Here is a 22912-nt window from a genome sequence, read left to right as displayed (position 1 = left end):
AAAATTCACATATGATGGGGTCCCCAGTTGGAAGACAGAAGTCTTTGACTGTGTTCTGCATCTTATTGCTTAAAATTGAAAAAAGGCTCTAAAGGCTTCAGCCTTTTCAACCACTGAAACAGAGTACTTCTGTTCTGTGTAAGTCAACAGAATTACACCTCCCCATACTTTTCATGAAAGGAGAATAAGCTTCAGAATGCTTTTAAAAGGTTAATATCCCACTGGGCAACACCAGGTGAGACAAATGTGGTTGCACAAGTGTGCACCTTATAGGAAGAAAAATAAGGGGTGGGCTTAGCAGAAGACAGGAGTTTGCCAACTTGGTCTAGCCACAGGCAGCTGCTTGCATTACAGCCCCAGAAAGGAGTTTGAGAGACAAGTCACTGCTTCACAGTTCTAGGAATGAGAAAAAAGGTTGCCTTGTGATCATAATGGCCATGTGGCCATTATACTTCCATGCTATCCATAAGTTCAAACATATGTAGTATTGCATATAAAAGGAAACCTATAAAACCAGCCCCAGTCCTGTAAACTGTCATCCAGCATGGCTGTGTAGATGGAAGTGAAAGTGTTATTTTTAAGTAACCTCAGTTACCAACAAGAAGTGGTCTCGTTCTCTATGAACTTTGAAATTATGTTCAAAGTATAAAATTAGAACCACATTTTCCCCCAGGAATTAGAAGCACTAAGGAGAGGAAATACTACTGTATATTCTGTATCATACCATCAAACCAGAAATTCACATTTGACTCAGCATGTCAAATGTGCTGATCTGTCCACTTAAAAGCTCAAGTCCCCCTAAAACCAGAAGTGATTCAAAGGCTTAAAAAGAGCTATCACTTCGGCAATTTGGTGAATCAGAATACAAGGGAACTTCTATGAATCCCAACTAAAGTTGTGAGTATTATCCTCTACATGGTGAGGTAAGTCACCATGTAAGGACAGTGAGATGGTGAAGATGAGGTCCTGCAAAGAAGTCATGCATGGTCAGGCTGCATGACTTTAGCATCAAGATTTCCACTCCTTCCTGTATGGCCTGGTCTGCCCTAATGTCATTCAATTTCATGTAAGCAAATATGTTTTGAAGACACACTAATCTGGTTCCTCAACCAGAAAGAGCTATGACGGCAATCCCCTCTACCCCCCAAGTACTGCTGCCACTGCTGGGGAGCTTCTGCAGGCACAGCTGTGGTGGAGAGAGACAAATCACAAGCCCATCTAATACAGCCAGGTCGGCAAAACTTTGATGGTCTTTAAAATGTCCCTGAGAAATCCAGTGTCTGCAGTTCTCCCAAAAGCACCCTTAACTATTGTGTATTTTCATCCTGCAAAATAAAAATGCAAATCTCCCTCTATAACAAAATCCAAAGCTGTTTCATGGTAGAAACAGGACCACCAACCAAAGCAGTGTTCCCTTTTCAAAAGCCCACAGCAGCTAGATTTGCTGTGATTTTAAACAGATTTTCTTACTGCAACAGTATTTCAGTTGTTACTGATGTCCTATGAACCACAAAAATGCTAAATCTACACATATCACTTACAGAAGAGATTATTTCATTTGCCTGTATGATAAAGCTCCAGCTACCATTGAAGCTGTATCCTGTGAGCAAATATATAAAATAAAAAAATTCTGGGCTTGCTGAAATCTGTGGAAAATCTCAAATGTCTACAGTAAAGCCAAAAAGTCATGCTGAACACTGAAATAATATAAAGTCTGATAAGGGTCTGTTATCACTTGTTAACTGCTTTGACATAAGATTAGGAGAATTACAGGTCTAAAGGTTAGAAAATACCAGCTGTAGTAGATATTTTATAAGGAAAAAGCACAGAAAAAACCCCAAAAGGGACTTGAGATAAAGAAAGAAAACGCTACACTGAATGACAGAGAAACTGCTTGAAAAAATCAAGGAAGACTTAAATGCACTAATTTTTTACCCTGTCTAAAACTGTTGAAAATCAGTTTGATCAGCCAGTCAAGAAGATTATGCTGATGTCAAGGCAATGACAGAATTATATAAATGAAGAGAATAGTAATGGCTCCAACCCCTTCTCTGGGTGAAGGAAGGAGTCTTGCAGAAGGCAGGTGTGGCAGGAAAGGCAAGAAGCTCTCAAGTTACTCTCCACCGAGTAGAAGATAAGAAAGGACTACATTGTAGCTCAAGGGCAAAGCTTCAAGTTAGACAATAAAAAAAAATAATCCAAACATATCTTGATTTAACACAAACCCAGCGAAGTTTGTAAACATCAATAATTACAAATTTAATGGTTCAGGAAACTCCATTAAGATTCAATGTAAATTTTCCTCAAAAGCCAGAGCACAAGTCTACCCAGGACTCACTCAGGCTCTCTCCTCCTAACTAACTAACAGCTGCCATCTCATTTCTGAGGCTTGAAATTCATTCAATCATATTTTCTTAGGAAGGTCACAAAACCTTATACCACCCTCATTCTGAATATGATGCTGGGAAAGGTGAGTGCTTACGTTGATAATCAGTATAGTGAGCAAGACTGGGGGTAGAAGATGGATACAAACAGATATTTGGGGGAGCATGAGCCTTTGTGAAGGGTAAGTGTTGAAGCGCCTATCCCTCAGGACTGCAGAAGTGACAGGGGCCTCACATGAGCTGAGCTGTTATGGAAGCAATGATACAAGTATGAACTGAGACAGCAAGAGACCAGCCACAACCACAGGACAAGGCAGGAGACTGAGTGAAATTTCTCTTCCTGATGGTTGTTGACCACCTTAATTTCATTCCTTTGTTCTCCCTACTGGTGACTGGAGATGCACTCCACCAAAACCTGCTTTTAGGTTTCACTCCGTCAAATGAGAAATCCCACACAAGGAGAGGAGGGGGGAAATAAAGGACAATTAGAGGCACTGGACGTTAAGGAGTCACTCACATTTGCTGACAGATATGTTGAGGATCCATGAGGAATTGTCAGGTGACTTACCAAGAAAAGCGCTTCATTTTTTGTTGTCATTTTGTCAACAGAAAATCCCTTTACAGGTTCCAGTATGATAAAAGCAATTAGCAAAACCCACTCAAATGAAAAAAGAAGGGTCTCACTAGCCCAGCTTACCCGCTGAGCAGAGCAATGGGAATTCATGAGGACAGTTACTATACAGCGCAGTGAATTTTGTGAACAGTGAAAAAGCAAAAAAAGCACTCTAATATCTAGCAGAAAAAAACCTGCTGAAAAGCCTGCTGAAAAAGTGAGGAGTGATAAATACAGACTTTATCCTTCAGTGACATAAATCTAGTGTTAAGCATCAGCCAAACTCTACAGTCAGGTTGTAACGATTATCAACAGACTGCAATAGGGCCAAAGGACCTTACCTGTATGACAGAATCCAACTGTGCTGGTTGCTTTCCATATACAGAGCAGTTTTAAGAAATTTAGCAGGTAAAGTCATATTTATTGAGGCTGCTTTGACCAGCCCAACCTTGGAAAATGAAGAGGTGTCCACTGGAACAGACTGCCCAAGGAAATTGTGGACGCCCCATCCCTGGAAGTGTTCAAGGCCAGGCTGGATGAGGCCTTGAGCAATGTAGTCTAGTGAAAGATGTCTCTGCCTATGGCAGGAGGGTTGGAACTGGATGATCTTTAAGGCCGCTTCCAACCCAAACCATTCTATGATTCTATGATTCTTTATTATTCCATACTGTCTTGACAGTAAAATTCACACTTTGGTAGGCAATTAGCTAATCTGTCCCTTTCACAATCTTGAGAAATTAACTGACTGCCATGAGCAGGACAGACTTTCCAGTATCTTGCTGCCTTGAAGGAGATGATTTGATATTTGCCACAAAAAGTAAAAAGAAGCATCTGATACAGCAGGGTGGAAGCTCTAGCTGTAAGTGATCAATGCACCTGGGACTAAATAGGATACCAGAGGTACAAATGGCCACGGGTGGCAACAGCAGGGAGCCTTGGGTCCTGTCCATTGAAAAAAAGCTATGGGGGGGTGACAGTGTCCTGCACATGTGGGAATTCTAGGGCAGCCTTCACTGTGGAAGCCACATCATCATAGCACATAAGGAGATTTCCATCTTCAAGTCATCTCCAACGCTGCAGTCATTCCCTGAGAACTGAGCCTGGTGTGCACTCTTCAATGCAACAACCAAGGGATCAAAACCGTATCTCTGTTGGACATTTCTAACATCACCAATTATCTACAAAGTTACAACTATATGCACACTGGAGGGTTTCTTCACATGATCTGATGACAGAAACTATCTGACGTTCCAAATCAGCACATTACACTTGTGCTGAACACAGAAGAAAAATCTTCCTGGGCTTTAATTTTGATGAAACAAAATTGCATCACTGCAGTTTAAGTAGCTTTATCCCTCATATTTCTACTGTATACAGTGCATTTCAGACTCTGAAACTGCTGCAACACAATTTGGAGGCATGAGATCACACATGACTCCTAAACAGTCGTCTCAGGGGTATTATTAATAACAAGATATGATGAAATAGTGTACAAAACAAAACAAGATTTTGGGGTTTTTTTTGTCTAAGCAACAAAAATAAAGCATTGGTTCATCTGGTCCCATCTGAATTATCTCTGATTTTCATAGTCTTGGTTAAAAAAATTGGTTGATCTATTTTCCAAAACAATCAAGCAAGCATGCAATGCAGACACTACAGAGCAGCAGCAGGCAGTACACACACATTGGTCCACTCAAACATTCTTGGGGTGGGAAGAAAGCATAATAAGTAAGTTGCTTCAGTCTATACTGAATTGCCATCGAGTTACAAGCAAAGACGTGTCAGATGAGCTTGCCTATGCCTTTAAGGAAGTATTTATTTGGAACAGCAGTATTCAATACTTTGAACGGGAGATTACCTCGTTTGTTTGTTCTGGATGACATCGTGGGATATCTTTCGTCACTTTTAATTAAATCTTTTCAATGTTCAAAAGGACATAGGCATCCACTAATGAGACTGAATCCACCCCCCTTTCTGAAAGTGAAAACAGAATGGTAAGAACAACCTACTGGATTAGCACTAGAATACTCATCCCTCAAAGGAAAAAATAAACCAAAGGCAGGACACTGGCCATGCACGACTTTAAGCGCAATTGTGTTCAAGCACCTTTTAATGTAACTAATGCAGGAGACATTGCAATGGCCTAAACTGTGTGGGAGGTAAGACTGGATGGGTCACAACAACGGTGCTTTATTGGACTTCTGTTCCCAAGAGAGAAACATAAAGGTTTCCTTCTGCAGAGGAGATCATGAAGCCAGGAAATCTGAACTTTCTTTTGAGCCCAACATATCTCAGGAGTGTCTTATTTTAGCTTCTTACCACTGAACAGCCACAGCCTGCACAGTTTTATTTTAAAGTCTTCATAACAACAGGTTTTTAAGGTTCTAAATTATTATAGCTGATGTGGTTCTATCTGAGGAAGTCCAAAGGTTATGGAAAAAATCCTTTCACTCATAATGTGGTAATACCAAGTAGGATCTACCAGTGTTTTCACTACATAAGATGCAAGAAACTAAACAGCTTATAGAAGAAAAAATAATTCTGACTCATTCACATATGCAAGATTTCTTTGGAATTTAATTATCATTTTTGTATCTTAAAGCAGCAATGCCAGAAATTGAGCTGTCTGTTCATCCACAAAACCAGACACTGCGCAAGCAGCTGTTTCCCAAGCCACTGAACACTGACATACAGGGGAAACCTCTCCAGTCCTGCTGTGAACAATTCTGTGTCGCTCCTTAACGGCGACAGATAATTTAACCTGGCTTTAAAGGATATTACGTGCAAGCTGCTAGTATACAAACTTCAAGTTTCCCTCATCTGGTCCTCTGAAGGAGCCCACGCTCTGAACTCAGCTTGTTGCACTTGTTCCAGGGCCCGGAAATGAATCTGCATCAGTCAGGTATGCTCTGATGGCAACTGTTACTGAAAGGCCCAAACATCTTTTGTGTAGTGCACTATAAGCACAATTTCGTAATCAGATACAAACACCTAAGTCCTACTGCTGTTGAATCAGAATCTGTCAGGCATGTATTTAAGCTTAAAAAGAGCATCACGTACAAGCCTGTTCTCCCAGTACTTTCATTTTTCCTCCCAAATATCAATTCAGTCAGTTCATCAGTTTTACAATTGGTTCTTGGATGACTCCTGAACTGAGAGACATTTTCACTTCTCGTACAGCTACACAGCTGCTATTTTAAATGGGAATCGCAGAGGAACATTGCAGCACGGGCTCTGGCAACATGCCTCACCCCCAGCTGTAGGTCTTGGAAATTTGCTATTTAAGCAAAACACTTACCATGCTGAAAACTAACCTAGTTATCTTGAAATCTTTTAAAAATGTGAAGAAAATACCATCCAACAGAATAACAGAAGTTTTTGAAAGGAATATGGAAGAAACACATAATGCACTGGAAACGTTTCACAAATACTGATACCCACCAAAACAAAAGTAAATCTTCCAGGGAGGTTTTGTCTGTCTTACCGAAGTATAAGTCAGCTGAGTAAATATCGCAGATCAATTCCTGAACAACTGAAGGAAAAAATTATGCCTTGTCATCAATCCACTGTTTGAGATATTTCAGAGAAGCTTACCAAATGCAACTACCAAAGCTTCTCATGCTGAAAAACCAGCTGGAGAGAATTAGCGTGGCTATGATCTACCACACACCAGAAGCTCTGAAGAGGAGCTATTGTAACCCAAAAAACCATGCCAACACTGAAGAGAAAAACACGGAGTACTTTTCAGCTAGGGAAACGATGACCGAACACTACTGCGGCATCACATGAATGGACTAGCAATGGAAGTCACTCAAATTCTCTCTGAGAAGATATTAGCAATTGCCTTTCCTTCAGTAAGCATCCTTCTTTGGTTAACCAGGTTAAATGAGAGTTTCTAAAAATAGGTTGGTTTTCCTTGGGGCCCTATTATAAAGTTAGAGACCATTTCTCTAAAGCCTTCAGAGACCACAGAATTACACTGTGAAAAAGGGGCAGATCCACCCTTCTGCTGGCATACATACAAAGGGAAAGCAAGAGTACAAAAACATTGAAATACAGACTTCTCAGAAACTTAATTTTAATCACCAGTTCTTCATAAGTTCTGTCTACTGTGCTTGAACAGCAGTAGTTCCTGCTGTTAAGGAATATCTGGGTTCCTTTCTGGTTTGTTTGTTTTTTTTTTAACAAAAACAGAGCTGCTAGAGCTAATAATTGCAAAACCTCCATTCTCACACAGTGCTGAAATGAGATCATAATTTTTTTCTAAATACTATATCACTTTATAAAGTAATGAAAATGCATCAATTTTCTATGATCATTTTTTCAATATATCTTTCAAAAATTTCTAATTTTGTTCAATTTTTTTAGGCAAAGCAAGTGACATAAGAGTTTGTAATGACCACTCGGGAGAAATCTGGGAAGTATCCAAGGCAATGGGATAAGGAAAGTGCAGGTGACTAAGCAGTTTGCTGATTTTTCTGGGGAGCCACAATAAAGCAGACAGACGACCACACTTCGCAGGGCTGCTGCACTCTGCCTTAGATATCAGAAGCAGATTGACTCTTACAAATAAGAGCTCAATGGGTACAGAGGAAGGCTGTCAGCACGGAAAATTAGTAGCTTGTGACAAACACGCATAGGCTCTCTGCTAGGTCCCTGGGATGCCATGGGCCAGGAAGGAGGCACTTCTTCAACCTCCCACTATGGAAATGAACCTACAAGGTGCCGTGTTGCAGTCCCGGTTTTCACTGCAGTGTCAGAAAGGCACAGCTGGGTGGTGGAGAGGATACTCCTTTAACATCCCATTTTCGCTTCACTTTGCTCATCTGTTCTTTCTTCACGTGCCTCCACAGGGCTTGAGCAGGCTACCCAGTCAGGATTCCATGCATACTCTCCAAAATCAACAGAGACGCATCCGCTGCATTCAGCTAGAATCTCCTACTACTGGGCCTACAGTATGAGAGAGCACTATTTTTTTAAGAACATTGAAATATTGCTTAGGAACTACAAGATTAAATCATGAGAAGCACAATCATAGCATTTTTCTGCTGATTTGAATTACGAATAGAAAGTACGAGCAGTTAAGAGGAAACAAGATATGTTCTATACAAGAGCCAAGATTTTTTTTTCCTGACATGTGCCAAACAAGGAGAAGAAACAGAAGAATCTGGCACCATTAAAAACAGTTTGTGGAGAAAGGGACTGAATATCTACAGCCAAGCTCCATGTGGTTTGTAAAGAGGAAACTTTTGTTTTATGGGACTCTCAGTCAGCCAAAATTCTCCCAGACGGCATGCAAATGGATATTAGCCTAAAAACCTACATGCTTCTTGTAGAAGGATCAGTAAACGGTGGGGAAAGAAAAAGAACACTACTGAAGTTTTAAATCAGAATTCAAAATCTGCCTCATGATTGAAAAAGTTAGTTTACCAGACAGCTATAGAGTCATACATATATGGTAAGTGTCTTGGAAAGGAGAGGCAGCAAGTTAAAGTACAAAACTAGAAGTCAGGATAATGTGTTCCAAGCCTGGCTCCACTACCAAGGAGATCTATAAAACTTGGATAAAAGAGAAAAAGACTGCCAATTTAACAGTGAGATTTTCCTTAACTTCATATAGTGTATTAACATTGCACTTATGCTGTTTCTTTTAGCTTCTGTATTTCCCCCACTCCCTGGCATTATGATGCACTAAGTTAAATAAGTGACTAGATGGAGTACTGAGAACAGTTATCTTACTGTACTAAAACAAGCCCTGACCAAATTTTTAATCAAAACACTTGACTATAAAAAAAACTCCAAACCAAAAAAACCCACAAAAAACCAAACCAAACCAAAAAAACAATGAAACAAAAAACCAAATCAAGCCAACCAAACAATAAAAACAAAAACCAAAACAAACAAAAAACCCAAGCAAAGTTTTTGGGGACCGTAATTCATATAACTGAGCAAAACACTAAAGTGGCTGACACTATTTAACAAGCTTAACTGAATATTGCACAAATACAGCACCTCCAGCTTATATTTCAGCATACAGGAGAAAAGGAATGGACAGGCAACAGATCCTCAGCACACGCCGCGTGGCTATACCATGGAAGAATTTTTTTCAGCTTCTCTGACAACTCTATGAGTGCCCAGCGAAGCATTCGTCTGCATTAGCCATAAATCAAGAGACAACACTAACCTCCAATTTACATCAGGGGAACTGAGGGGAAGTCCACAAGAAAACCTGCAAGCCTGGGACTCATCCAAGTCCCTGCATTCCACTGAAGTCACTCCTTCCTGGGGGACCTAAGGCCCAAATAAATTTGTGGGTCAGGACTCCAATCAGTCATCTGATGATGTGGCTCTCTAGTTACATCACCAATGATTAAAACACATCACATGGAAAATATTGCCATCATGCTTAAAGGAGAAATAGTTAATATCTTGTGTAAGAGGATACAAGGCTTAGGATTTGCCCCTTTGTGTCTTCCTTCACACCAGCCTTTATATGTAACATTTCCGCTAAGATTTGTCAACCAGTGTGCTTTCCTCCTCTAAATATAGCAGTAAGCATGAATATAATTTTTGAAGCACTCTGTATTCACTTGGGTTGTCCTCATTCATACCTCTAAGACTATCAGCTTGGAGAAGGAGCAGAAGGGTTAATCGTTCAGAACTTTCTGTAAGCTCTGTACATTCACATACAGTGCTCTAGATGGACACTCCATGCTTCATGTTGCAATGGAATAATAAAAAGAGCTGAATGCAAATTCCTTTAGCTCTCACCCTTTAATTTTATTTGGTCCAAAGAATAAAGAACAAAAGCAAGTAAAATCAAGCATTCCAAGAGAAAAAAAATATTATAGGCCTTTTCCAAAAAAACACTGTAAGGAAAAAAACACCAGAAAGTAAAAACTATTGTATTATACTGAGAAACCTGAAGCTAGCAGTTCTTATTGCCACTAAAAATAACTCCACCCCACACACACATACATTTATCACGATGGCATCTACTGATGGGTTCTGGATACTAATCAAGACCAGACCAGGTACAAACTATAAAGCTGAACAACCCCCAACAAAGTAGGTCAAGAAAACTAGGAGGGAAGGGAAACTGTTGCTAGGTGGCAGTGTACCTTAAGCAAAGAATACTGTATATCTTAGATTATTGGGAAACTTCATTATCTGCTAAAAGAGGTCTCATCTTCAGTGTCATCTTCAAAGCTTTGGTAGGAAGCAGAACTCAAAATGTACATGATACTCACACTACACATCAGAAGGATGAGAAGCAACACTGAAAAAATAGTAAGAAAAATAAAAGCCTGTCTTGAGACACGCTACTGTGCAAGACCCACGACATAACAGCTCTCCAGGCCTATTAGTGCCATAAGAAAAACCAAAAGCCAAGGAAGGGAGTCTTGTACACCTTGAGAAGGTTATGGTTTTGTTTACTTCATTTTATTCTACGTTCACTTAAGCTCTGACCAGAAGAAGGAAGCAAAGAAATAAGCTTCCACCACATCTTGGCACAGCAGTGAACAGCTGACAGAAAACCCAAGTGTGATGGTGAGAAAGAAAGGTTTTCTAAGGCTACTTAAGAAACAGAACTGTTACTTTCCTGCCTTAAACAGCTTCAGTCTTCAGTCCTTTTCAGAGCGGACAATGACAGTAAACAAAAGGAGGTCATGAAAACTCATGCACTCCCTAGAACTCCAATCAAAAGGACGGAGGAAAAGGCCTCTGTAGAAAACCAAGGTAAGAAGTAAGAGGCCAGATTTTTCTGATATCCTTGTATCTGTCCTTCCTGATGTTCCCTCCAACTGAAAACTACCTTAACATATTGCCTAAATTAGCAGAAGTGGTAAAAAAGACAGGCTGATGACATCTTGTGAACTACAATTCACTTGGTAAGAGAGCTGTTAGCAAGCTCACAGCTTGTCACAGAGAAGGATAAGATGTTCTTGAAGGCAAAGACGAAATCTATATTCTTTTCCACAATATCTGTCTGGGTTCGAGAGAGCAATTTTGGGAAAAAGTTCTTAGATGAACATGATTGTATAGATTAGAGGTATTTTAGAGAATAGAATAAAAGGGAAAAATGAAAGGTACTTTGCTCCAACAAGGTTTTAAGCTCATGTCACAGCAAAATCCTTTCTGAGAAATGTAATTCTTCTTATGTTGACTTTAATCTACAATTATGCTGTTAAAGTTGTTTGGGTTTTTTTAATACCATATTGTGATGCACTGCAGAAACAATATATTAGAACGTAAATGTCCCATCTAACACAGCATGGGAATTCCTATACAGCTGTACAGCAAGACCCACAGAGAGACGCACCATCTATCGTATTATTCCTCACAAGCAATTCTGACTGTGAAAACCATTTATAGTAATTGGTTTGGGTTGAAAGGGACCTTAAGGACCACCTAGTTCCAATCCCCTGTCACAGGATGGGATACCTTCCACTAGACCAGGTTGCTCAAAGCCCCATCCAACCTGGCCTTGAACACTTCCAGGAATGGGGCATTCACAACTTCTCTGGGCAACCTCTTCCAGTATCTCACCACCCTCATTGTAAAGAATTTCTTCCTAATATGTAATCTAAATCTACCCTCTTTCATTTTTAAAGCCATAGAATTACAGAGGGAATACTTTTTGCACACCCTTTCTCTGATGTAACTCACATCCCATGTGTGTTAACTTTCTAAGCAGCTATAAACCTCTGATGAGTATTACCAGGTTCGGTCTGTAATTTCTTTATCTGAAAAACTTTGGGATTCAAACCTCAGGAGAAGGATCCAATTTCAATAGATAAATACAGACACAACAATCTTTGTTCCCCTTCTCTCCTTTAGTTCCCTTCTCCAAAGACAGTGGTTTTAATTTGTGGTCACAGTCTGAGCCCCTTCCTCTTCGTAGTAATCTGCAGCATCTGCCCTGTGAGGAGGGAGTCAGAGAATACCCCAGCCTTGTCCACAAATTATTGGTTACAATCTGTGATAATCTGCAGTCATGGACACACAATTAAAAAAAAAGCAGCCAAATATAAACATCAGTTTGAGCAAGAAGTGGAATAGTTCTACAACTATCGAAGTCACTAGGAGATAGCCCCTGTGGATCTCCAGGGCCCTTCACTGACTTGGGCAGCATCACTGCTGAAGACAAGCAGGAGTTAGCTTCACCTGTTATCTCACCTCCTGCTCCATGAGACCATGCACAGCTAGTTGAAAAACAGTTTGAAAACACCAAAAAAAGACCCCACATAAATCTGGGGATTACTTAGACATTTTATAAAGACAAAAGAGAATAATCTGCGCAGTCTCCAGGCTAGGAAGTCATCAGGTTTTGCCATAGCACAAATACTTTTGTACAGCAGCAAAAAGGAAGCGCTCTCTGAAGAAAATACATTCCCCAGCAAACAGCCTAGATAGGCTTTTCTTCATTAACCAGTAAGAGGGAGATCCCTCTGCTGCATGCAGAACACACTGAGGCTCATCTGACATAGAAGTTTAACTCAAAATAAATTTTTCTGTGATTATGGAAACTTTTGTTCTGCTTCTGTTTCTGCACCATCTGTGATACAAAACCTGGCAAAGACTCCAATTAGTTTCCTTTGTGTTATTACCACCATAAGCAGTCAAATGATAAACACTTATACGAAAGGAAATTCCTCTTCCTTTCTACCCTGTCTGTAAAGAGCAGATCTAAATACTTTAAGAAGAAAGCCAGTACTGAACTCACTCTGAAATCTTGTAATGTCAGATTATCCGACTGCGTCACAGAAAAAGGCAATGGCAGATTAAGTCAATCAACACCTCTTCTGACAAAATCTTTTCTCCAACAACAAGCACTCAGCCTGAGAGGAACCAAGCAGAAGCGCCTTACACCAAGAAAGGTGAAATCCTGAAACATCTGCTTAAGGAACATCTGTGATGGACTTAAGAGTTCTCTTCTCTGGGATACACAAACCCTCATCAGGCTCCTAGACGTATAACTCTTGGAGTCACAGAGGTGGTTGTGCTTTGCCTCAGTGGAGCACGACAGAGGCATCATCTAGCAAAACAAACATACCAAACTTGGCGATGTAAGTTAGCACTTAGTGTTGTTTATTTATGTACTTAAACTCTTCATATATATATACACATATTTGATTACTGTACCTATCCTGATGGAACCCACGCATGGCTGTGGTTAGGATGTCAAATTTTATTATTTTGGCCAAGTTTATATTGGTACCCTAAACACAACAATCCCCTTATACAGAGTTTGCGCACTGGTACAAGCATACTAACATTAGAGCAATATATTAATTTATATAAAAACACATGCATACGTGAAGTAGCAACAAGTGCCACAAAACAAATATTGTTTGTGTTTCCGTCCAAATGGGTGTGATCCAGGAATACAACCTTGACTTTGGCATTTATTTATGCAGTAATTTCCCAACAGTCCCTATGTCAACAGGTTCGCATATGTTTACAGTGGATTCCTGAGGGGAGGGGTAGCCCCACCTGCTGCTTAACAAACCCTCCCTGGGTTTGTTAGATTTAAATAGAAGAAAGGGAAAGAAGAAATGAGACACGTGGAGGACACATGGGGATGGATAAACAGATAACAGTCAGATAAGCAAGGGGATATCACAGACTTGCACCAAATCTTAGAAGCATGAACTAAGACCTATCCCTATTTTTTAATCTGCTGCACCCTTAGTACAGCTTTTCTTCCTACTGATCAGAAATGGCTGTTGTAGACAGCCAGGCTGCTCCCAGGCACCTCTCCACATAATGCATAATTTCTTTTCTTCCTTCACGCTAAAAAAAAAAAAAGAATTAATTGCACATTTTACTGGAGCAGGATAGTACCTCAACACCAGCCCCTTATGCTGAGGGCTGTGCTATACAGAGGTTGATGATTTATCCATTTGTTATTTCCAGTTGCTTGTATGCCAGTGCTTTGTATACTTCTTTGAGAAACAGCACAGGATTTAAAGCGGTTTATTAATCAAACAGAAGTTTGTTTTTTTGGGCAAGACAGTACACCTTCTTGCTGAGGCCTCCTGTACAATATCATTCTGCTGTGGTACAAATGTCCAAACAATTTTGCTGTAGACTCTAAAGAGTGCACTTTAAAAACTCTACAGCCACAAGGGTTATAAAAATAACTCCAAATGGGTTCTTTGATCCTTTTTCCCTACCATTCACATCTGGCTGAAAACTTTACAAGCAAAAGCTTTGCCTGTTTCCATTTTCAAACATTCAAGTTTTTTTAAAATTTTACTAGAATTTCAACTAATGACATGCACAATTTTATAATATGGCTGAGCCAGTATAACAGCTTCTAGCCTTAAAATGACATCCAATCCCATTTGGCCTGACCATGTCATTCCTGCTCCCCTTTTGTTTACTGTGTTGATGTTCTTTAGGGAGCTAGACTTGCAGCAAACTAAAGCTATTAAAAAAATCAGGGGTTTGGCTAGTTTAACTCCCAGAACCAGTTTACAGAGGGTCAGATAAGCAACAGGGATGATGAGGAGGAGGAAGAAGAGTGACCAGTCAAGCAGCAGCTATCCATTTCATAAACCAAGCTGAAGCATGAAGCCGCATCACAGACTACTCTGTCAAGAAGTTTATCTTATGGGATGACCCCACTCAAACACTGGGATCATCATCTGCAGAACAGACATTGAAAAGCATCAACTATTGGCTAAACTTGATCGAGCATTTCACCTCATCAAGTGATAAATACCTGTGAAAATGACAGTATATAAAGTAACAGGTATTCAGAAACAGAAAATATAGTTCCAGACAGTACTTCTTTCCTCTCAAAAAGAGCACAAGTTCTTCTTAAAGTGTCCTAAAACAAGTGTGTACCTTCTGTGACTCCTTAGATCGTACAGCTGACAGAAACTAAAGGCAACCCCGTGAGATACACTAACAGAAGTCACTAGAATGTCCATGACCCGAGCTACTCATCACAGAGAAAACTGGAGCGAGGGCCGATGTTGCAACCCTGCAGCGGCCGCAGGTACGGCCTGCGCACCTCGGGCTACGCGGAACGGCTCCCAGGGCCGCGCCGGGCTGTCCTGCTACACGAACAGCTCGCGTTCAGGTTCGCAGCAAACCTCAGGGTCACGTATGTTTTCACACACGCCAAACTTCTCGGGGCCTGGATGTGTGCTCCGTGCACACCTCCTGTTGGAGCACGGGCTCCCACGTACCCACGGGAGGCGACACCAGACTCCCACGTGCCGCGGTCAGGCGGGGAGCCACCGCCCCCATCGCACCTCCCCGGCTCTCCCGGGCCCCCGGTAGCGTAGCTGCCGCCGCGGTCCCCCCGGCCACCCCGGGGCCCGCCATCGCCGCCACCCCCCGGGCACTGCCGCCCCCGGCCCGCCGGGCGCTGATAGGGCGTCCCCGCGCGGGGGGGGGGGGGGCGGGGACAGCGCGGCCCAATGCGCGGCTCGGCGGCGCCGCGCCCGCCCGGCGGCCCCGCTCCCGCGGCGCGGTCGTGCGGGAATGCGGTGTCCACCCCCCGCCCCGGTACCTTCTCCTCCTGCAGAGCACGCACGCGGCCCAGAGCAGCAGGGCGGCGGCGGCGGCGGCCGCCCCGCTGTAGGTGCCGAGCGGCAGCGTGTCGGGGCCCATGCTGGCGGCGCTCGCCGCGGCGGCCGCTGGTGCCTCGCCGCCGCCGGGGACGAAAGTTTCGCCCGTCCTCCCGCTCCTGGCAGGAGAGGAGCCCGGCTGGCCGTCCCTCCCCGCCCACCCCGAGCCCAGGGGGCTGGGTTTGGCTGCTCGGAGCCGGACTTGGCGAGCGGGCCCGGTGCGACCCGGCCGGCTCCTCCCCGGGGAGCGCCCGGCGCGGGGAGGGTCGCGCCCGCCCGCCCCTGCGGCCTCCCGGCGGCGGCGGAGGGAAAGCCTCGGCCTTCGGCTCGCGGGCAAAGGCTCCGATGTGGCGGAAAGGTCCCAGGACGGAGACCCAGGATGAGGGGGGATCTCCGTCCTCCCCGCCCTCCAATCCTTTTCAGCCCTCCCGGCACCCTGTGAGGGTCTCGGGGCCCCGCAGAGGGGCTCGTGTGGCGGAGCGGCGGTGGCGCGTCCCCATTGCGAACGGGGCTGGGTTTGGGCAGGTAGCGACTCTGATATCCCGTTGACCTCTGCTCGGTTTTGGTACAGACAACCGATGTGTGTCCCCCGCTTAAACAGCAAGACAACACCCCACCAGCTTCATAAAACTTCACTTGAGATAGGATGAGATATGAATAGCGAGCGTTGCCTTTTGGCGTTGTGCTGTATGAGAAGAATGTGGGTCCAGTCCCCCACTGTGCCAGTCTCTCTGATGTGTTATGAAGAGCAGAGGAGGTGAGAAACCAAAAACTGAGGCAATGGATCGATCCCCAGCGTGAAGGAAGTGGGATGAGGTGGAGTGACTCAGAGGTCCAGCTAGTTTGGTACTGCATGGCCGGACAGGGACTAAAAAAATACCAGGGCAGCCACAGTACCTTACAGGTCCACTGCCATTTGGCACAATGTACACTCCAAAATGTTGCTGTGATGTAAGATACTATTCAATACAAATTCACACTGAAGGCGGAAGATGCTTCATTTTCTGGAATCGTGGTTTGGTTGAACGCCGACAGACAAAAAGTTCACGTAGCTTGCTTACTCAGCTGCATGTATTACCATGCATTATGTGTTTCACAATGTTTGGTGGTTTATACATTCCTTTCATCTTGGAAACAAGTTGTACAACACTCAGTCTTCTGGCTTGCCCTGCTGTAAATTTTCACAAAATTGTAGAATCCCAAGATAACAAGCCAGTTAGCTAAAAGCCGTCCTGAACTTTAGAAGACTTCATCACTTTTAGCAGCTTGAGTCATCTCTGACCATTTGCAGTCATAAGGGCTGTGTGTCTTCTTCCTCAAACATTCCAGTTAATTTCAATTAAATACTCAAAAATGCCATTGTATTAATCAGCAAAAATCTAATTAGTGTGTCTCACATTAAATTTTCTCAGAATTGGGTCACTGTTGCTTAAAACTATCAGCTGTCTGTCCCTCCTGAGACTAAAAAAAACAGAAACCCTTATTGTGCAATATGATGCACAAAGGGAAACCATAAGAGAAACTGATGTTATACTTGCAGTTCTGTAGGGCTTTTTGCAGAGAACTATATTTGAAATCCCCAGCTTGGGAATCCCAGGAGGTTTCTTAGCTACTAGTCCAGTAAATTCATGGAAAAGGAGTAATTCAAGACTGAAATGCATTGCGATGTAAGACATTACACAGTAAAATATTACTCATTTTACAAGTGACCTTTGCTGTGAAAATTTAGTGTTTCAGTTCAGTTTAATGAGAAATAACTGTTCATATACAATTAAATAGCTATGACAGCTAGAGTAAGCCCTCATCCACAATCAAATATCAAAACACCAAGAAGATCACTGTATTTCTGGCAGAGGATGTGAAGCGGTTACAACAGCCTTTTTTATTTTACACTTTTCATATTTGCTGAAAGTTACTGTCTTGGGTCAATTGCAGATGCAAAAACCACACCCCACACACCAAAAAGCACCACACCATTAGCAAGACTGTTATTTTGAAATACAGAGAACACAACCTGAAAGGTCCTAAGTACCCTAAGAATGCTGTGTACTGTTCTATGTCAACTCTTTAAAAATTCCAAGAGGATAGATTGAATTCTTAAATAGCAAAGGATTCTCAAAGAGCTAGAAACTGAAACATGTTTAAGTTTGGTGTCTTATATATAGTATGTATTACGTCAATGCAGATCCAACTGGATGATATTTACACGTAACATACCAGTTAAAATTATAATGGATGTATCCGTAGATATTGGCATCGCAGCTAACTGGAGAAACAGGGTGATGCTGAACACTTGCCTGTAATGTAGCTCTAGCAGGAAAGAGGAAAATAATTTAATTTTCAGAAGGTGCAAGCCTAGTCTTATAGTGATATGGTCTCATGCTGAAAAATTTGTTTTTTGAGACTTGGAGGGATTTTCAGTTTCAAGCTGACATGAGATCTTTATGGAGGTATCACTGCAGCATGGTCATAAGTGAGGAGAAAGAATGCAAACGCTGTTATATTTGGAAAAGGATAATGTTACTTTCCAGCTGGATACAACTATGTCCAGTTGTTATCCTTACTGGTGGGGTGTAATTGCTATTGTTCCATGACAGTAGTATTGGCTCCTTAGCAAATTTCTTCAAGTGCTCTTTGTGTGATTAGAAAGCTGCTAGAAACAAGCGCAGGCTGGAGAGAGGTGAAGGCATTTGCAAATACCTACTGGGAAGGGACAGAGAATTCATAAGATAAGCTTTGAGGGCTTTTCAGTTGGAAGACACCAAAGATTTCAGAGAGGTTCCTAATACCATGGTAGTAAGCTTAGATAGATAAATAGATAGATAGATAGATAGATAGATAGATAGATAGATAGATGCTCAGCTACATTTCTCCTGTTTAAATTGTGAACATTCTGTACATATGCTACAGTTCAAAATGCATACTGTGTGTATGTTTCCTACTGCCAATGTTGTAAGATGATATAGATCATATTTTTTTGTCTTATGAAAATGCAGAAGACTCAAAATAAACTTTGAACAGTATATACTGCAATCTGTACTATATGTTACACATCACAGTGTGATTTTGCTATGTGCAGCACATGGATAAATGCCTGTTCTACTGGGTAGCTTTCATGTGCACAAGGATTTAAACTCCCAGGCTTAGACAAGAGCAGATTCTCTATCACTGAAACACCAGTGACATAATGTGTTATAAATGACGGCAGAAAGAAGGCTTACTTTTCTACTCGCCTAACACTACTCATTCAAAGGCTATTTTCAACAGTTTATAGCTTTGTTCTGCTGCAACCATTGCAGTTGCAATACTGCAAGTCCATTCTTGCCTTCAGTTTAAATGCACATGCAGTATTTCAACCAAAACAATGTGTGTATTTTTGTGAACAATAAGGGAAAATACCCGTGGTAACATTTTTAGTGATTTTGAGAAACGGCAGTGGCATCAGACTTTGAAACGGGGTCAACAAATTAACCTCTGTGTCAAAGATAATCTGTCCAAATTTATTTAGGTTATAAGCCCCATAAGAAAAGAGGTTTTGTACACTCTAATGACCTGCTGGACCTTTGGGGCTTAATTCCGTGAAGATGCCACTGGAACTGGGTCTGCTTCCAGCTCTTAGCTCAGCAGCTGTTTTCTCTGGAAGTGAAGCTCTGAGCTAATAGAGATCAGGCTGTATTCAGGGCAATGAAAGTAAAAGCCTTTTTGTTCCCTGCTCTCTCTCTCCCTTCCTGCTGGAATACAGGCAAAGGGAAGTGCAGTGATGTAAGTGTAGAACGGAAAGGCTACAGACCTCTCAAATCTCAGTCACTAGATTCAAGATTAATACGTTTGATTCTCACTTTGTGTTCTCTTCTTCGAGAACAGACCAAGGTACATTTAATGCTTTTGGAAGGGGCAGCACTGCAGCCTCTCTCACATGGCCTCCTGTGTCAATCACAGCCAAGTAGCCTGATCTCTGAACAAGACCCCATGCTGAGACAGGTGAGAAGTCCCACTCTCTGCCCATGCATTTCAAATGCTGTAATCCACTGTCATGTGGACTACCATGCCAAACATATGCCTATTACATGCATCAGCATATAGACTCATATTATGTCAGAAAAAAAGGAGCTGAGAGGTCCACAGGGGCAGGGACAGGAACTGAATAGGCAAAGAGATCATGTGTGGGATCCAGAGAGGGGAAAAAAAAGAGGATTAGGAACAGATTAGTAGAAACTGGGGATGAATGAGCATGAAATCTGGGACCCAAAGGAAAGGAGAGAGGAGGACAGTAAGAATAGAAAAGATTTTTAAGAAAAATGTGACAGAACGGACAACTGCCTCAGTGTAGAGATTAAGATATGGAATTGTGATATGACTCAAAGGGGAAATCCAGGAAGAGAGGTGAAACTGGAAATGAGTGGGAATGACAGCATGAGAGAGGAGAAGCCAAGAGGACTGAAATGGTTCCTACAGTTTGCAGTCTGGGACTCAATGGGAAAGAAGAAAGGGATTTGGATCAAAAATTGAAACTGGGAAAGCATAAAAATGATGGGCAAGAGGATCAAGAGAAGAAGAGACCAATAGAAGATGCTCCATCTTCCTGGATGCAGTCTTACTTTGTACAATGGCAGAGCCTCAAAAGACATGGTCCTGTTTCTCTGTACTGCCATCTGTGCCACAAGTCATGCAATCTCGTATCTTCCCTTCTGTTATAGCTAACTATTGTGTGGTCACAGTGGGAACTGGTTACTTCCTAATCTGCCATAAAACTCATTCACTGAAGAAAAAGAAGGAATAGCTAGCATGCCACCAGATAAGCCATTGATTCAAATCATTCTGAAGCCATAGATTCCTTAGCTTTGCAAGGAGATGGACTGTCAATCTAAGATGTGGACTATGGGAAAATGAGACATCCTATTCTGGAACTTAAATACAAGGGAGCTGTGTTACAACTGCCACGAGGGAGAATGTCTACATTTTCACTCTGAGTTTTTAATGAGAAAATTTTAGTATATGCATATATCTACAAGGATGTAATTTAGGAATGAGCTTTACAGATAAACCTAGATTATGTAGACAAAGAGAGTGGAGAGCTCCTGCTTCTTCCTTGTTGTAGATGGAAACATGGTGTGGCAAGGAGGTGACTGCAAAAGCTGTGGCTGTCATGGTTAAGTTAACTCAAGATTCTCCTTTATAGTTATATTCCATCCACTTCTGTGGTTAATCATAGGCTAATTATCTGATACACCCTCATTTTCTGCAGGTTAATTTGAGAACTTGGGTCTGATTTGCCAAAGTGCTAAGCCCATCAAAAGTGATGCATATCTACAGTTATCTAGATGTAAAGAAACAGTGGTGTATTCAGGACTTGCCCTTTGAACACATAAAGCACTTCTAGCATAAAAACCCCCCAGCATTTACCTGCCCTACAGATAAGCATCCATGAAAATATTAATGCTGGTGTGCCCTAAACAAAATTTATATTTGCAATATAGTAAGGTATTCAACTGTATGCTCTAACATAATAAAATTTTGAAGAATGCTCTATTCCCTGAACAGGATTATATATTAAGAATTTGGCAAAGGTATCCTAAAAAATTGATGGAACTACATCATACTCTACCTTCATTAAAAGCCCACAGTTCTAGATTTTCTAACTTTCTAATAACTGACTTTGTAACCTTCAAAATACACTTTTTATTTTTCATTGCTATAATTCAGTTTTATTTGCCTTGGGAATACTGCAGTCTTTGCTAGCAGCAAATATTTGGGGCAACTAAAGAGTGTTTGTATTACTATAAAAACAAATATCATGTATTAACTCATTAACTGGCAGGTGTATGTATATAAACAACATCTGGACAGTTTTCATTTCTCTGGAGTACTGAACACAGCTATAGCACAAACTGGAAGAGAGGAGAGGGAAGGAGAGAGGAGGGGAGGGGAAGGGAGGGGAGGAGAGGAGATAAAAAGGAGTGGGTGGGAAGGGAAAATCAAAGATTCAGCTTTCACAGTGCTGTCCATTGTAAGGATGAATCAGCTGTAGGGTGAAATATCCTGTTTTGCAAACAGAAACAGTTCAAGAGAAAGTCTAAAGAGTACACAGTTACCCAAGTGAAAAGAATGAATGATTGAAGATTGCAGATGAAAAATCCTAGAACTATTAAGAAGTGTATTATTAATGGACTGTGATGTAAGAATATTATATGAGTCAAATGGTTAGACACAGAAGCAGTGAAAAAGGAGACAGTAAAATCCAGACAAGTTTGTCATCAGGGTGATAATACAATTGTGAATCCACCCACAGACATTTCTGAAACGCTACATAGGGAAATGCACGATCACAAACAAAAGAAAATCACTGGCTGGGGTATTGCCCTAAAATGATTAAGCATTTATGTCAGGAGTGCTAACCATTGCGAAACAGGGCAGATGCTTATGGCAGATACATTTAAAAAAATACAAGAAAATGTTTAAAAAGGAGACTAGACCTCCTAAACCAAAATAAAATCAGAAATACACTCAAAAACTTTTGAGCTGTCTTGGCAAGAGCAAAAAAGGTGGAGCAGTGCTGGTCAGATCTAAGTGCAGTAGAAAATGTTTCAAGAGCAATGCTAAGAGTTACTGCACACGTAGAAGTTAATTAGCAATAAAACACAGGGTAATGATCAACTAAAATCATGTTTTAAGTAAAGAAGGAGAGATATGCACAAGTTTTGAATGCATGCTTGTGTTTTCACATTCACACTGAAAAGAAATGCAATTAACAAATAAGGATTCAAGGAACAAACGCTCATATAGACCTGAAATGTGACTTAAATAACATGACTCAGTGACAGGATTTCTAAATCCTGATATCTTAGACTGGAGCTGATAATGACTCCCATGGTGCTAACTATACTTCTGCACAATCAGTTTTTGTTTTTATTTGTCATTTTTTGGCCACAGTTTCAATATATTAGTACTGCAGATTTTTTAAACCATGTCTTTAAATGCGATGAATTTATATTCTTTGGGTTTTGTTAACTTACTGCATCACTTGTTCCTCTGATACTACTTTGGATAGTGGTTTTGCTGATCAGTGATGTCATGATTAAAATATTATTGAAAGGATTTGAGTTTATATTTTATTGTAGTTAATAATTTGAAGTAAGCCTGTGAAAAACAAAAGGCAAAACATTGTATACAGTAAATTTGAACCATATTTGGAGAGTCCACAACTTGGTTTAGCAGTCAGTTGTTCGGAGTCAATGTGCAATCAGTTAAATCAAAGGTACTTGATATTACTCAGCAATTTTTATAACTGACTTTTAAAACCAAATCAGATATACTTCAAGATGGCTTGT

At 41.4% G+C, this 22912-nt stretch overlaps 1 protein-coding gene across 1 annotated transcript in view; it reads right to left on the bottom strand.

Annotated features, from left to right (window-relative positions):
• The window catches only part of LOC113977832 (25-hydroxycholesterol 7-alpha-hydroxylase), a 131167-nt gene extending 115525 nt beyond the window's left edge, over positions 1-15642 (bottom strand). Inside the window, exon 1 of the mRNA XM_027704335.1 lies at positions 15527-15642. Coding sequence (XP_027560136.1) covers positions 15527-15627 — 101 coding nt within the window. The 5' untranslated portion in view covers positions 15628-15642. The remainder of the gene's footprint in view (positions 1-15526) is intronic.
• Between the last annotated feature and the right edge of the window lie 7270 nt (positions 15643-22912).

Source organism: Neopelma chrysocephalum, unplaced genomic scaffold (assembly GCF_003984885.1).
Source record: "Neopelma chrysocephalum unplaced genomic scaffold, ASM398488v2 Primary Assembly neopelma1_22, whole genome shotgun sequence".
Taxonomy (NCBI): Eukaryota; Metazoa; Chordata; class Aves; order Passeriformes; family Pipridae; genus Neopelma; species Neopelma chrysocephalum.
This window is presented reverse-complemented; position numbering and strand designations above follow the sequence as displayed.